Below are 14,726 nucleotides of genomic sequence, written 5' to 3' on the forward strand. Positions count from 1 at the left end.
CTTCTGACATCTGGAAAATCATCTCACACCTTTCAGTCACAAAGAAAATTTCACTGTATTGAGAGGTAATAAATACATACTTATGACCAGAAAAATGTCAATGACCAATGTCATTCAAATTAACCTAAATGTCACAAGGACAGGATGCTGTTGATTGCTCAGCATCATATCTCAACTACGTCTCCAATCCTGACCCAAGATAATTCCCAGTTCTCTCTCTTTGATCTCAGTTTTCTCAAACAGCAATTTCTGACAGTCCTAGCATAAAACATTTTATTGTCTTGAGTTTGAAATTTTTTTTAATGTTTTGGTTGTAATAAGACAGCAGCTAAAAACTTAACACATCAAACATTTCACAATATGTAACAGCTGTTAATGATTATGTTTATCTTACAAGTCATCATACACAGAATAGGTTATGAACTACTTACTTAATGAAAACAAGTTTTCTTGCTACAGCAAAAATTTCACAGTTGGAAAAAAAACAAATATAATGCACAAACAAAAATTTACTATAAAGGCTCACAGAGCCTCCTTCGCTCTAAGGACAACTAGGCTACCCTGCAGGATTATTAGTAAAATCACCAGTGTCATATGCAGATAGATAAAAAATGTGTTTGGAACAAGGCAGTGAAAATGCAGTGTTTTTCTTCCATGAGTACAGATGGATGGTTGAATCCATACTTTCCAGGACCAGCCTTACTACGGTTTTCCCTGCTGCAACCATTGTGGCTGGCCTTTGTTGCCTTGGGTTCTGATTTGCCTCCTGCACTCTTTATTCATGATCATACTTCTTTCCCTTGCAGAATTAAACTGCGCATTGTTCATTTATTTAGGTTATATGGCAAAATTTAGTATTGAATTTCTCTCATGCAAATTGCAAACTGTAACAAATAAAAACAGAGAGAGGAAAGCATAAAGATAAAAGAGGACTGCTGTAAAAAAATTCATTTACTTCTTGGCACTATTTATTATTTAGTCCTCATAAAATCACTTGCTGAAGTCTCGTAACTGTGGAGATGAGAAAAAATATTTTTCTCTGCATCTCCTGAGCTCGTTGAATAGGATATTTTATAAAAAATTCAGAGAGCAATCAGAATAAGAGTCAATTAAGATACAGCCAGATGACAATAGTGACTCTTGATATTTTACTTTTACTTCTGTTCTGGGTGTTTTCTGTGTGAAGATGAACAAATGGTTTTATTATTTCTTTCACATTAATTGTAATGCACTCTCAAGGTGTTAGACTGTGTGCTACAAGTAAACTGTATTACACTTGTGTCTGTGAGCACTAACTAAACTAGAATGAAGTTTTAACTTTCTCTAGAAGGAAATTATGTAAATGACAGAGTACACTTCAAAATAACTACTTGCTTCATCAGTGAAATTCCTCTGATTTTTGAACATGCTTTCAGAAACAAAATGCTACCCATTCCTTAATCCTCTAGGCTTGAAAATGGCAAATTCACAAATAAAGTTTTATTATCTGAATATACCAGAGGACTAGACCACAAACCCCACTTACTGTTAAAAGGTATGCTATAACTATTCAATGAACCTCAAACCATTACAGTTTCTCCACCAACTCATTCATGACTTTACCCATCATTAACAGAAAAATAAAAAAATTAAATTCAGCATTTGCTCAGCTATGCATAGTGCATAGCTGAGCAAATTGAATTATGCATTCATTGACAGTACTGGTATTACTGCAGGTTGAATTGCTGACAGAAGACCCTACAGCCAACTACAATTCAGCGTCCTACACCTTTTGACACTTTAGCATTTCATCACGTCTGCCATACAATTTGCTTTAAACCAGGTGGCATTTTATGACTTCCTGTCTAGCACTTAAACCTTCAGGGGAAGCCTATGGGACTCCTACCTAGTAACTCCAGTAGCACCACTTCAATCAAAAAGCAGGTGGACCCCTAGAGGGGGGTCTATGTCTTTTCTTTTAAATAAAGAGTGGCAAGAGTTTGTCCCTTGCTTTCCATATTCCATGAGCAGTTCCTTTCTTTCATTCTTAGTGCTCAGTGAGGTCTTGAGAATAGCTGGCACGTTCATTCACTGATTCCTACAGAGGAGGGTTAAGAATGCCCTACCGAAGAATCCCTATGATGACAGAGTTTCAAGCAAGCTGTTTGATAAGAATTACTCTCAGACATCCCATACCATCTGTGAATCCATGCTTACCCAGCAGAGGCAACACAGAAACCACAAACACAATCCAGTAAGTGCTACTCACTTTGCACCACATGAAGTTTTGACAAGAGCAACAAGGTAAGTTGGCAAAGAATTCTTAAAAACGGATGTTGATATGACTGACTTAGGTGAAAGATCAAAACTCTGGAATCTCAAAGACCAGTTTGTGTTGACAACTACTCAGGTATATTACGTGATGGTCAGTGAACAATTGAAAAGAAACAGAAATGCCTGTGTTTAATAAATATTTAATCACACCATCTTCCAAACTGTAACAGATTTGGGCCACGTTTCTCAGAAGGTGAGAATAAGAAAAGCTCCCCCTGCCTGACAAATTGCTGAAGTTCTCTTCCACTGACTGGAGTTCTAGACAGCATATAACCTTGATTTTTCAAATTTATAGGGCTTTTCAGAAGACAGCACATCAACTATAAAGTGGCATCATTGCTTTTAATTAACTAGTTTATGAGGTCAAAGAACACAGTTTCTTGTCACTGGTAACGCCTTTTGCACACTTTTCCTTTGTACTGAAGACAGTGAAGCATTTTGAGGTTTTTTTTTTTTTGTAGCACTATGGTATTTTAATTGAACAGTAAGTGTTCTTAACAACCTGATTATATTGTTTGCAAATAGAATTATGTTTAGCAGACTGTACCCATCTTATGCACAGAGAAAGAATGTCACAAAAAGGTCAGACAGAAGGGAGTAAATAAACTCAGCAGGAATGACCCTTTGACAAATGCAGTGCTGAGTAAGAACATTTGTGTGGTACCTTGAAACTCTGCAGTTTATTGCCACAAACAAGTTCATAAATCACCCTGAAGGTCTTGCCTCAACACCATTATGTTTACCTTTAATAAGCAGCAAATGTACAACCTATTTTAACAGCTTTATGATGATGCATTTTACCACAGAACTCCTAGGATCTCATATAAATATGAGCAAACAGCTTAAAAATATATATAAGAAAGAAAGTATATGGTAGTATTTACCTCACCTACTAGCAGATCACATTTTTTCCAGTTCATTTCAAGTACATCAAACTGTATAATGAAGAATACCTAAATTCAATAGGAAAAATGGGGAAAACTGAACTGAAGTCCATCATACATAGGAAGACATAAAAAGGGTTTTTATTTATTTATTTTCACAGAATCACAGAATAGTTTAATTGGAAGGGACTTTTCAAGGGTTGTTTAGTCAAGCCCCCTGACCAGTCCCCCTCCACCTGACCTTGTTGAACCTCATGAGGCTTCCACAGGTCCACTTCTTGAGCTCATTCATATCCCTCTGAATGACATCCCATCCTTCAGGAGTGTCATGCCACCATTCAGCTTATAGTCATCTGCAAATCTGTGGGTGCACTTGATCCCTTTGTCTGTGTCTGTGTCAGACTCAACACTGTTTCCAGTAGAGACCACTGAGGGTACCACATGCCACTGATTCCCATTGGGACACTGAGCCATTGACCCTCACTAAGCCACTACACGCTGGATGTGACAGTTTTCCTGATCCATCTAACAATCTACCTATCTAATCCATCTCTCTCCAATTTAGAGAAAAGGAAGTTGTGGGGACCCTGTCAAAAGCCCTACAGGAGTCCAGATAGATGACACCTGTAGCCCTTTCCTGTAGCCCTGTCCACTGGTGTAATCCCTCCATTGTAGAAAGGGCTGGAACCAGACGATTTTTAAGGTCCCCTCCAACCCAAACCATTCTATGGTTCTACAGTTTGCAAAAGAAATTTTTGTATACACTACAGAAGACCTTGAACTAATTGCCAAGGCAGTAAAAAGCAAGTAAGGTGAGCTGCAATGAACTCAGGTACAAACAAATACTGGAGAGGGTATCCAAGAGACTGGGTGGATTGCTGGCTGGAACATTTCAGGCACATGTGGGGATAAAGGGCAGGCCGGGCCTTGCCTTCATTGGGGCGATGCCTTGCACCGCGCAGCCCCTCCTGGCCTGTATCCCAGCCCTACAGTGGCCATCAGTCCCTGGCACAACAGAGGCAATACTCTACACCTGGCCCTGGAGCCCCAGTCTTGCCCAAGAGCAGCCAGATGAGGGAAGTTCCACGTGGGGAAAGGGTGAAGGAAAACCAAAGGGTAATTTAGCCAGGACATGAAGCAAGCACAGATCTTGACTCTATTTCCTGCTGTACTTCCTATCAGCTGAACACCAGAATTGTATGCTCTTTTCTACAGCTTTTATGTGTTTCTCTCTTTCTTCTTCTCATTTCCTCTTCCTGGAGTTTTGAGACATTTAAAACTGGATGGATTTGGTGCCTGCTAAGTTGAATGGGGCATCAAGTTAATGTTTTTTGAAGTGTTTTATGTTGATTGTATGTTGTTTTAAACTTCTGCCAGAGTTCTCTGCTTTTCTGAAGTTGCCATTAAAGCTTTTTTTGTTGTTTGACTGCTTGAGGATATCTTGCCAGCATTTCTCCCATGCATCTAACTCCGAGTACATGAAAAACTGTGAGGCCCTTTAAGAGGCTTGTCAAGCCATCTTTTTGGGGCTTTGCAGGTATTACTTTACAAGCGATGGAAGTAAATCTACAGAGACTGCACAGTAAGAGTCTTACATAAAGTTAATCAGACATCATATTTGATTACTACTACTAAACAGAAGGTCAGCAAATTGGAATCCCAGTTCCAATTAACAATTAAAAGAATTTCTGTATTGGAACAACAGTGAATTTCCTGTGCTGTATTAATGTCCAGTTACTGAAATTTATACTCCTTATAGGACTCTCCACTGAGTTATCATTAACACTTTCAATAACTTACTGTCATGATAACATTTTGACACTTGACTAGTGTACCTTCAGTATTACTTCAGAATATGTTGAACAACCTGGATTCACTGCAGGCTCCACTAACAATTTCTCTACAAACTGTAAAATAAAATTACAATCACTATTGTAAAAACAGACCAGTTACTTATGCCTTGTTTAGTATTTTTTATACAAGACAGCATTTCTTCATATTACACTTAGTTCTATTGAGAGTATTTGGTGAGGGATTTGCAAAATGTGACCTCTGCACACTGATTCAGTCAGATTGCTTCTGAAGGAGCCATGACGCATGTGGGTAAACAGCTTCAGTAAATTTGTAAGACATGTCACCTATTTACAACAGTTGCATTGAACTGGACCAATACTGCACATACATCCCTGGAGCTCCTAATCCTGTTCTTAATCATATTTTCCACTAGGTTATTGGTATTACTGCAGTGTACCTAGATATGTGAAAGGATAAGCAGAAACACAGCCAACAATATGCAATACTCATGCAATAATCAGGGACTGTGATAACCTTAAACTGTGCTGTTAAAACTTTCTTTGTCTTCGCTGTTGACTGGGTAAGAAAGCATTGACACATGACCTTCCTCAGAAAACTGACAATTCTAGAGCTGAACATAAATTTCGTGGCCAAAAGATCATTCTGAATACTTTATGCTTATTTCAAGAACTTCCTTTGTATCAATTGTCCTGGAAGTTTCGAGCATTGGAGGGGTGACATTTCCTCCTTAGAGAAGTCATGCATGACCTTATATACACATGATGTAGTCTGCACTCTTCTGATGCAGATACGTGAATACATTAACAAAATTATAATTACAATTTTAAATTACATGGCCCTTACTAAAAATGATCATATAGAAAGTCTGCTTTGCATCAGCTGAAATACTTTCTGACCATTAAAGGTTGTTTTTCTACAAGGATTACTGCAAATAGATTATATTGATAAAAACCTCTCATTTCCATATCTCTAAATGTCCACTAAAAAGATGGTATAGGCAGTGTTTGTGAAAACTTCTGAATAACAATTAGTCTTTACACATACGTGCTTGCAATTTCTGGATGGTTCTGCCATATATTCTCAATATGGTATCTGAATTCTCTTGCAGGAGAAGAAAGATACAAATTATTTTCTAATGTTAAAAGAGTAGTTATAGTAAGTCAGATTTAATGATGATTCCCTGATCTTTTTTTTTTTTTTAAAAGCCCTAGCAAGACTGCAGACAGGCAAACTCAAGTTAAACTCTTTTAAAAGTGACATCTTGGGCTCCAAGAAAGCTGCTTAGAAAATAAATTCCACCGCAGGGAAGGAAGCGTGAGAACGGAGAGAGAGGAAGAGCAAGAGAGATCCCAAGCATAATCTGAAGCTGGATATCAAAATATCAACTTGCTTGAGAACCAGCCCTTGACAATACAAGCATACATTACAAATGCTTATGACTAGTCAAGCAGATTTAAGCATACAGTGCAAGCTGAACTAAGCAGTAAAGCTCAAAGGTTAAAAATCTGCTGTAAGAAACCAGATTTCAGATGATGATACCAATCTTCAAGTAGCGAAGAAAGTATAAGGGAAACAAAACAGATGTGTTAGAAATAGTGAAGGCATGATGGGAAAAGAAAATGAGGTACTGAATATATGAATAGCAGCAATCCTGTGATGAATACATACATAAATAGGATAATTTGTTGGCACAATACTGCTGACATTATTATGCCCATTAAGTAGCAGAAGAGTACATAAAAAAATAATTAAAAGTCACAATGAGCATAAAGCTTCCTCCAGCCTTAAACTGAGCCCACTCATGTACAGACACACCATTCAGACTAACAGTGAGTTAAGGCAGAAACAAGAAGTTAAATAATCTGTGCAAATGGTATTTACAAAATATTGTAGTGACAAGATATTTACAAAATATCTTGTCACTACAAAATGTCAAAGCATTACTGATTATTAGGTAAAAATATTACACATAACAACATATGAAGAAAAAGTAAAAAAAATTAACAGTGAACTACACTTTATGCCCCAAACCTGACTGTCTAAAATTGAATTTTTCTTGACTGTTGGCTAGATTGATGCTGATGCCCTTAAAATTATAGGGAAATACAGTTTCCATGCATCATTCCACATTCACTTAAAACTAGTTATTTGTACCTGAATACCAGAACATGAATTCTTCTTCCCACTCCTCAATATTCTCAAAATACAGTGTGATGACACTGAGGCGGTGAGAGCTGCTCCAGTATCTGGGCAGAGACAGTCCCCTTGGCATTTGCATGGCATGGTGCAGCTCCCAGTGCCTCCACTGTTCAGTCTCACCACACACACTGATATGTATTGCTCTCGACCCAAAACTCCTCTCCTCTGAGGAGGGAGCAGATGGGCACCAGAAAAAAACAGAATCCAAGAGGTGCAAAACCTCTGCTGAGCCCCGAATCAGAGCCAGTGTGCCCCGAAGGGCACTGAACCACCCCCAGAGCTGAGTCACTGCCAACAGGGCAGACAAGGCAAGGGGAGGACTCTATTGTTCCCTCCCGAGGGGTGAACCAGATGAGATGACAGGTGAGCAAGGACAGATGTGTGCCAGCAAGACTCATGGACATGGCCTCACACAGAAAGCAGCACCTCTGGGACAAGCACAGATCTTGGAGGTCCAGGGTGGGGCACAAACACATACAGTAAACAAGGGATTCAAAGCCTACATCTAAAAGATGACCAATCTCCCCTCCAGTGGGCACAGAGCTCAGTGCAAAGCCCATCAAAGCCTCCGAACACAGTTCCTCAGATCCCACCACATTTAGCCCTGGAACCCAGCGCTGCCTCAATGTCACAGGAAGATAACCTCAAAATACCCCAAGAGTGGAGAAGGAGGGAGCTGCAGGCCAGGCAGGGATCCTCCTGTCCTGAGCTGGCTGCACCTTAGGCAGCCACAAGACCAGAAAGATAGCAAAAATAATAAGAAATAAGTAAACCACACTATCCAGAAAGTGCCTGTAAACTTTTTCTCTTTATTTCCCATCCCTTCCAAAAAACAGCCAGCAAAGCCAACAACCACTGTGTAGTGTTTTCCAATCTTTAAGGGATGGTTATGTATTTTTTATAATTATCCAGCATAAGTATGATGACCAAAAGATTTTCATTGCATTTTTAAAAAAGGAAAACAATATCAGGTGATAGAAATAATTCATTCAGGTTTGGGATAGATTCCTGGACTTACAACAGTGATCCAAAAATACTTATTCACAAATAAAAATTATTTCTGTATTACCTACTTCTGATGAAACAATAAGCACTTGGGATAGATTGTCTACTTGTTATATATATGGTTTTCAGGTTAACTTTTTCAATTCTTATTTGGAGCTGAAGGAGTAGAACACCAAAAGCAGGACTTTAGTCGTCTCTTCCCACTATGCTGTGCTTATCTCCTCATAAACAGAAGCAGCTTCACCCACAGTGGCCTTGATTGCTTCACACAATACACCACCACATGCCAAATGGCTAGTTCTTCTCTCCAGCTAACTGCATCAACTTGCCCAAGGTAACTGAATATCTTCTCTGTATCCCCTCTGCAACAGCAGCTGTTGCACAAAAAGCCTGCAAACCTCTTCCTCAATTGTGGCTATGCAAAATATCCCGGGATAATGTGCTTCTCCAGAGGGTGCTAGTTCAAGGAGTATCCTATGTTGACATTGCATCCCAATGGTGGGAGGAGCGGTGGCACCAGTCACCTGCACGCTCTGATCCCCTTTTGGATTTGATGCACATCAGGAGTGTCCGTGTCCCACCTTAGCCACCGTCAGGCAGGATCGCATTCGGCCACTGGCTGAGGTCCTGGACCGACAGGTGCGGCCGATAAATGTGGACCCACGTCTAAAGATCAAGGCAAAGGAAGAAGGAAAGACTCTTTGCTTGCATCTCCAAGCTGTCTTTATTCTTTCCCGTGATGGGAGTGGTGCCGGGGCTGCAGCGCCTCGCTGGAGTGGCGCAGGTGACGCAGCACTGCATGGGAGCGGCGCAGGTGACACAGAACTGCATGGGAGTGGTGCAGGTGACGCAGCGCTGCATAGGAGCAGCGCAGCTCGAAGGGGGACAGCAGCAAAAGAGCACAAAACAAAGAAAAACAGCGGCTTTTACTGGGGGGGGGGGGGGGGCAGTTTCCCAGGAGGAGACCATTTAACAAGTCAAGGGCTGGATAGGAGGGGTATGGGGAACAAATGTAAACATAATGCTAATAGAAAAGGGGATGGGAAAGGTACGTACCAATGAGAGAAGGGAAATATCATAACTGACACCAAAGCTTCTGGATAAATGGTTGTAGCAAATTACAACAGACAGGCTGCAGGGACAGAATTTTGGAGGATAGACAGGGAAGAATCTGGAATTGTCATAACTGCCACAGAGAAAAGGTGGGAAGACAGGTGGTAAACAACTTTAGGGAGAGACTAAACATACAATCTTCAAAACCCCACTGCCACACTATGCAATCAGTGTAATAATCATATTAAAGTCACATGAGGAGCAGCTGAGAGAGCTCAGGGTGTTTAACCTCGAGAAGGGCAGCTTAGGGGAGACCTTATCACTCTCAACTCCCTGAAAAAGAGATTGTACCCAGGTGGGGCTCCCTTTCTTCTCCCACACAATTAAAAAGAGGACAAGAGGAAACAGGACAAGTCTAAAGCTGCCCTAGGGAGATTTAGGCTGAACATTAGGAAGAATGTTTTTTACAGAAAGGGCGATTAGGCACTGGAATGGGCTGGTCAGAGAGGCAGTGGAGTGAGTCACTGTCCCTGGAGGGGAAAAGACTTTTAAGGAAATACTGGATGTGATGCTTGGTATTAGTGCCAACAAGTTGACAAGGTGGTGTTGGGTCCTAGGTTGAACTTGATGACCTCAAAGGTCTTTTCCAATCTACTTGATTCTATGATTCAGCGCCTTATAGGTTTTTGCTAAAAAGTTTGTCCAAGCTCATGCTTTGTAATTTATGAAAAAAATTCCATACAATAAGAATGACTCTGGATCAAGATATAAATTTACATTTTTCTGAGAAAGCTAAATGTATTAGATTCATATATATCTATTTCCTCTGGGGCTTTCTGGAAGAGTGCAATTTAAATTTCTTTTATCATTTTTTTCAAGGAAAAATGCTCTGCTGACTGAGCTGTTAATTAATAGAGCTTTTATTGGAGATCTCAAGATTTTAATACTAATTTTAAACAGCAGCAAAGTTTATTAAAATATCCCACAGTATCTTGAAAATCATTCAACATAGCAGTTTGTATTACCCAAAATCAGCAAAGCTGTAAAGTAATACAATAAAATATTCCTTTCAATGCCTCCAATCTATTGTGTCTTTGTAGTTAAGAATTGCTAACTTCATTACTAAAATAGCTCTTTTCTACCTCCAGAATATTGATTAAAAGCACAAATCACCATTTATTGAATAAGTCTAGTTTCTCTTTGTATTACAGATAATGCCTACAGGTATGATCAATTTTAATATCCCCTCTATATAGCTGTTGTCATATCCACCTCACCCTCTCTCTGGGGCCTGCCTTCTTGAATTTCAAACACAGGGATATTCTACACACTTTTGTCTCAGAAAACTGCAATATCAACCCAAAGTTTCAAGATATAATCAGCAAAAACTTTTTTTAAATAGAGAACCATTTACATAGTTTATTTAAATATGAACTATGACATAGAACACAAGAAATAATGTAGAAATAATAAGAAGCCAGAAAAGCCCTACACTGTTGGCCATGATAGCTAGTTCAGTGAGAATGATGAAACAGAACACTGCCAAAGGTTGAACAAATCTTAGTCTCTAACAATGCTGGTGTTTACTTGCAGACAGTTTTAGAACTACCTTCTCCCACAAAACTGCTAATTTGAACCATTAAGAAGCTTCTAGGGGGCTGCACAGGTGCCTCAAGCTAATTTCAACATAAAGTGACCAAACTTAGTCTAACACGCAGGTGTGTACACAGCGCTCCAACACAGCCTTTGCACTGCTCCACACTCAGTGGCTGTCTTCACTGAGCCTTACCTGTCTCACAGGTGACTGTTTGCAGCTACAGCACAAGTTCTAACTTGGCACAGCACAGCACAAATAAATCTAAAATAACAGTCAAACTACTAAATGTAACCTTTAAATGTGAGCTAAGAGACTGAAGTCAGCCAGGTCACACTTCAACATGGGAAAACAGTTTTTCCTGCAGGAAGCTGTTTTTGCATTTGGGAACTCCAACAATGTCATCATAACACATCCATGTGATTTGAATAACAGAAAGTATCAAGTAGCATATAAAATAAAAATCAAACCAAATACTGATTTTAGCTCTGATATATTTACCAGACTGATTAAACCATCTACCATAGTTTAAGAAAAAATTAATACTTTTATTAACTTAATACTTCAAGAATCACTGTATCACTGTATTCATTTACTCTAAGAATTTAAACCCTTTAAAACAAAAGCAGCAGTGCAATTCCAATAAAAAAGAAGGATAGGGATAGCAGAATATACTTTTCCTTGAAAAAAGGGCTAGATAGTAGAGTGTTGATGAATAGCTGCAAATGCTAAAGACTACAATCGATACAATATAGAATTCAAGCATGCACAAAGAAGCAAATCTCCTAAGAATGTTTTTTTATATTCCAGCTGTCTGCTGATGTTTTTCCCTAGAGCTTGAAGTATCATCCTTTGCATCACTGTTTTATAAATCAATGCCTCTGAACTTTCTCAGAAAGGAAGTCTGTGACTCACCCCAGTGACAAACCAATACCCAGTCATTACTTCTGCAAAGTCTTACACCCTGTACGGAGGTGCCCACTTGCAGGGAGCGAAGGTACACAGTACCCAGTTATCAACTTTCATCCAGAAAATCTCTCTGGGCTCTCACGTCTTTACATGTTTTTATCCATGTTCACGTACAAAGGGTTATAGATTAACACCCTACACCTACATTTGCTCCTATAGCTATGAAATTTTGGACAAAACATCTTAACATACAGAAAACAGTTGTGGGCAAATTAGGTGTCTATAAAATCACATGTAGACATGATTTAAATCTAGTATGTGGTGTAATAACCTCCTATGATAGGAACACATTTGTTTGTAAACATGAAATGTTTTTTTCATTTCTTGTAGTGCACAGGTACATCTTAATGTCTTGGTGAAATCTAATGCAATAGTAAAATAAATGTGAAGTAAAGTAACGAACTGGGTATTATGGATTTTTTTAAATATAAATTATTTATATATGTATTTATTTTGTCAAACAAGGTTTCATGCATTATAGTCAATACTACTGCTCAATTTTCCAAGAGTTTTTTGGTGTGGTAGCTTAGCACATTTTGTTTACATTATTTTTACTTGTTCTATCACTTCAAAGTCTTTATCAGCTCCAATTTGCCTTAGAAAGGATTTAACAATTTTAAAAGCATTACTTGTATGTAAAATGATCCATAAGTTTGCTGTCCATTATTTTAATAAAATAAACATTTTAACAGCCTCAGGGATACTAATTATGATCCAATGATGAATGGAATTATTTTTCCATTAGTAAAACTGTTGGTATTAATACTTTTTCTAAAATTCACTTTCAATTATTGCAATAATGAAAAGATCAATCTGAAGATAATAATTTTCTCTTTCAAAAATACATCAATACAATTTCTTTATCTTTATTCAGCCCCTGAATAAAAATGGCAGCTTTGTCAAAAAATTAAATATAGACAAACAATGCTAGTCTGATGAAAATACTGAAGATACAGACACAAAATTATTCCATTCATACAGTCAAATGTTACAGTATGTGTAACATGCTACCTGAGACGTGGAGAACACATATGAGAAGAATGTGACCCTTTCCTAAGAGGCTGAAAATTCAACTTTCAGCTTTCCTATTTCTGCAAAGTAAGATACTTATGCAGGGGAAAAGGAACGCTTATTTCAATCGATGTATTCCGACATCTTAAACAAGACACTAGAATTTTCTACACAAACTAGTTTTCAATTTTGCAAAACAATGATTCACTGTGAAGTTACATATGCTAGCTCAAAAACAAAAAAAGCAAACTTCAAGTGAGAAAGTAGAAACCCTCAATATTTACAATCATCTTTCTTACAATCTTACAGATTGCTTAAATAATTGCTCAAGCTGTCTTTCTCTTGTTAGCTGGTAACATCCTCAGAAAACCACTCCCTTCTGACTGATCAGAAGCAAGCATCTATTAGACAAATTTTGAATTTTTATTTTGCAATTTATAACTCACCTGCTTGGGAAGGCGGAAGAGAGAATTTTTGTAAAATATATCTTTAGCCTGACTCCATGTTCCATCGATGATAATCACAACAGATGGACTAGAAGACACTACAACTTCTTCCAAATTGGTTGCTTCAGCTCCAGGATACAAAATTAGAGTATTGGGATTTCTGCACACAGATGCTAATTCAGGATACCTTTAATGCAAAGAAATACAAAATTAAATTAATTATTGAAAGTTTTCATGACATACATATACTTTCAAATATTAGCTCCCACTCATCTCCGCCAAATTTTACTTAAAATGTCCCTTTCTGATCGGTCACTTTCTCCTTCCAACATCTCAGAAGTTGTTGGTTTTACCCCAGCTTCTAAGTGGGCACAGTCAAAAAACAACCACAAAAGTGACCGATGAAAGCTGAATAAAGCAATATATCAAATCTTTTCCAATGCTTAATAACTACTCTAATGTGTATTGGAGCCAAAGACATTTTGAATTGTTTACCAAAATTTAATACATGTATTCTAGAAAAATTTGTTCAAACACTTGGTATAAAATTACTGCAATTATCCCATTTTAATCTTCTATATATAGAAGAGAATATTAGCAATTCATGGTCCATACCTATATGGCACTTTTGAAAACGTTATAATTTCCATTCGTTTGGGTTTTTTTTAATTACTACTAATACTAACTGGTAGAGTTATAGTTCCCATACTTTTACACTCTCTTCTTCCTTCCTGTTGGCTTCTATATTTGTCAATGGTACCACAGGCGTAACAACTGCCTGTTAAGTGTACAGTTAATGTACGTGGAAACTCCTGAGGTTTTTGAAGGACACCACTGTCTTAGCCTATAAAAACCTGTGAAAGACATTGTCATTTAAATAGTACTCCAGGTCACAAAAGCCAAGCTTAAACTAGTCTGGCCTGAACACTCCAAGGATGGGGCAGCCACAGCTTCTGTAAGCAACCTGTTTTTCCATGCCTCACCCCACATAAGGGTAAAGAATTTATTCCTAGTATCTAATCTAAACCTACTACTCTCTTCCAGTTTAAAACCATTTCCCTTGTTTTAGACCTTGCAAAAGTCCCTCTCCAGCTTTCTTGAAGGCCCCTTTAGGTACCAAAAGGCTTCCATAAGGTCTCCCTTGAAGCCTTTTCTTCTCCCGACTGAACAATTCTAACTCTCAGCCTTTCCCATAAGAGATGTGTTCAGCCCTCTGATTATCTTCATGGCCTTCCTCTGGACTCGTTCCAACATGTCCATGGTCCATATCTTTTCTGTGTTAAGGGCTCCAGAGCTGGCCACAATACTCCAGATGGGGTCTCACCAGAATGGAGTAGTCAAGCAGACTGGTAGGGAAGAATCCAAGAAAAGGCTAGTCTTCTAACAAAGATTGCATTACTTGTCTGGAACTCATTTCTCAGTCTTCAGTCTTGCCTC

At 38.5% G+C, this 14,726-nt stretch overlaps 1 protein-coding gene across 1 annotated transcript in view; it reads right to left on the minus strand.

The window, feature by feature from the left end:
* The window catches only part of DTWD2 (DTW domain containing 2), a 64,903-nt gene that overhangs the window by 14,085 nt on the left and 36,092 nt on the right, over positions 1-14,726 (minus strand). The window contains exon 4 of the mRNA XM_041398413.1: positions 13,290-13,476. Within this exon, the coding sequence (XP_041254347.1) occupies positions 13,290-13,476 (187 nt within the window). The remainder of the gene's footprint in view (positions 1-13,289; positions 13,477-14,726) is intronic.

This window comes from Onychostruthus taczanowskii, unplaced genomic scaffold, assembly GCF_017590055.1.
Source record: "Onychostruthus taczanowskii isolate IOZ18803 unplaced genomic scaffold, ASM1759005v1 scaffold147, whole genome shotgun sequence".
Taxonomy (NCBI): Eukaryota; Metazoa; Chordata; class Aves; order Passeriformes; family Passeridae; genus Onychostruthus; species Onychostruthus taczanowskii.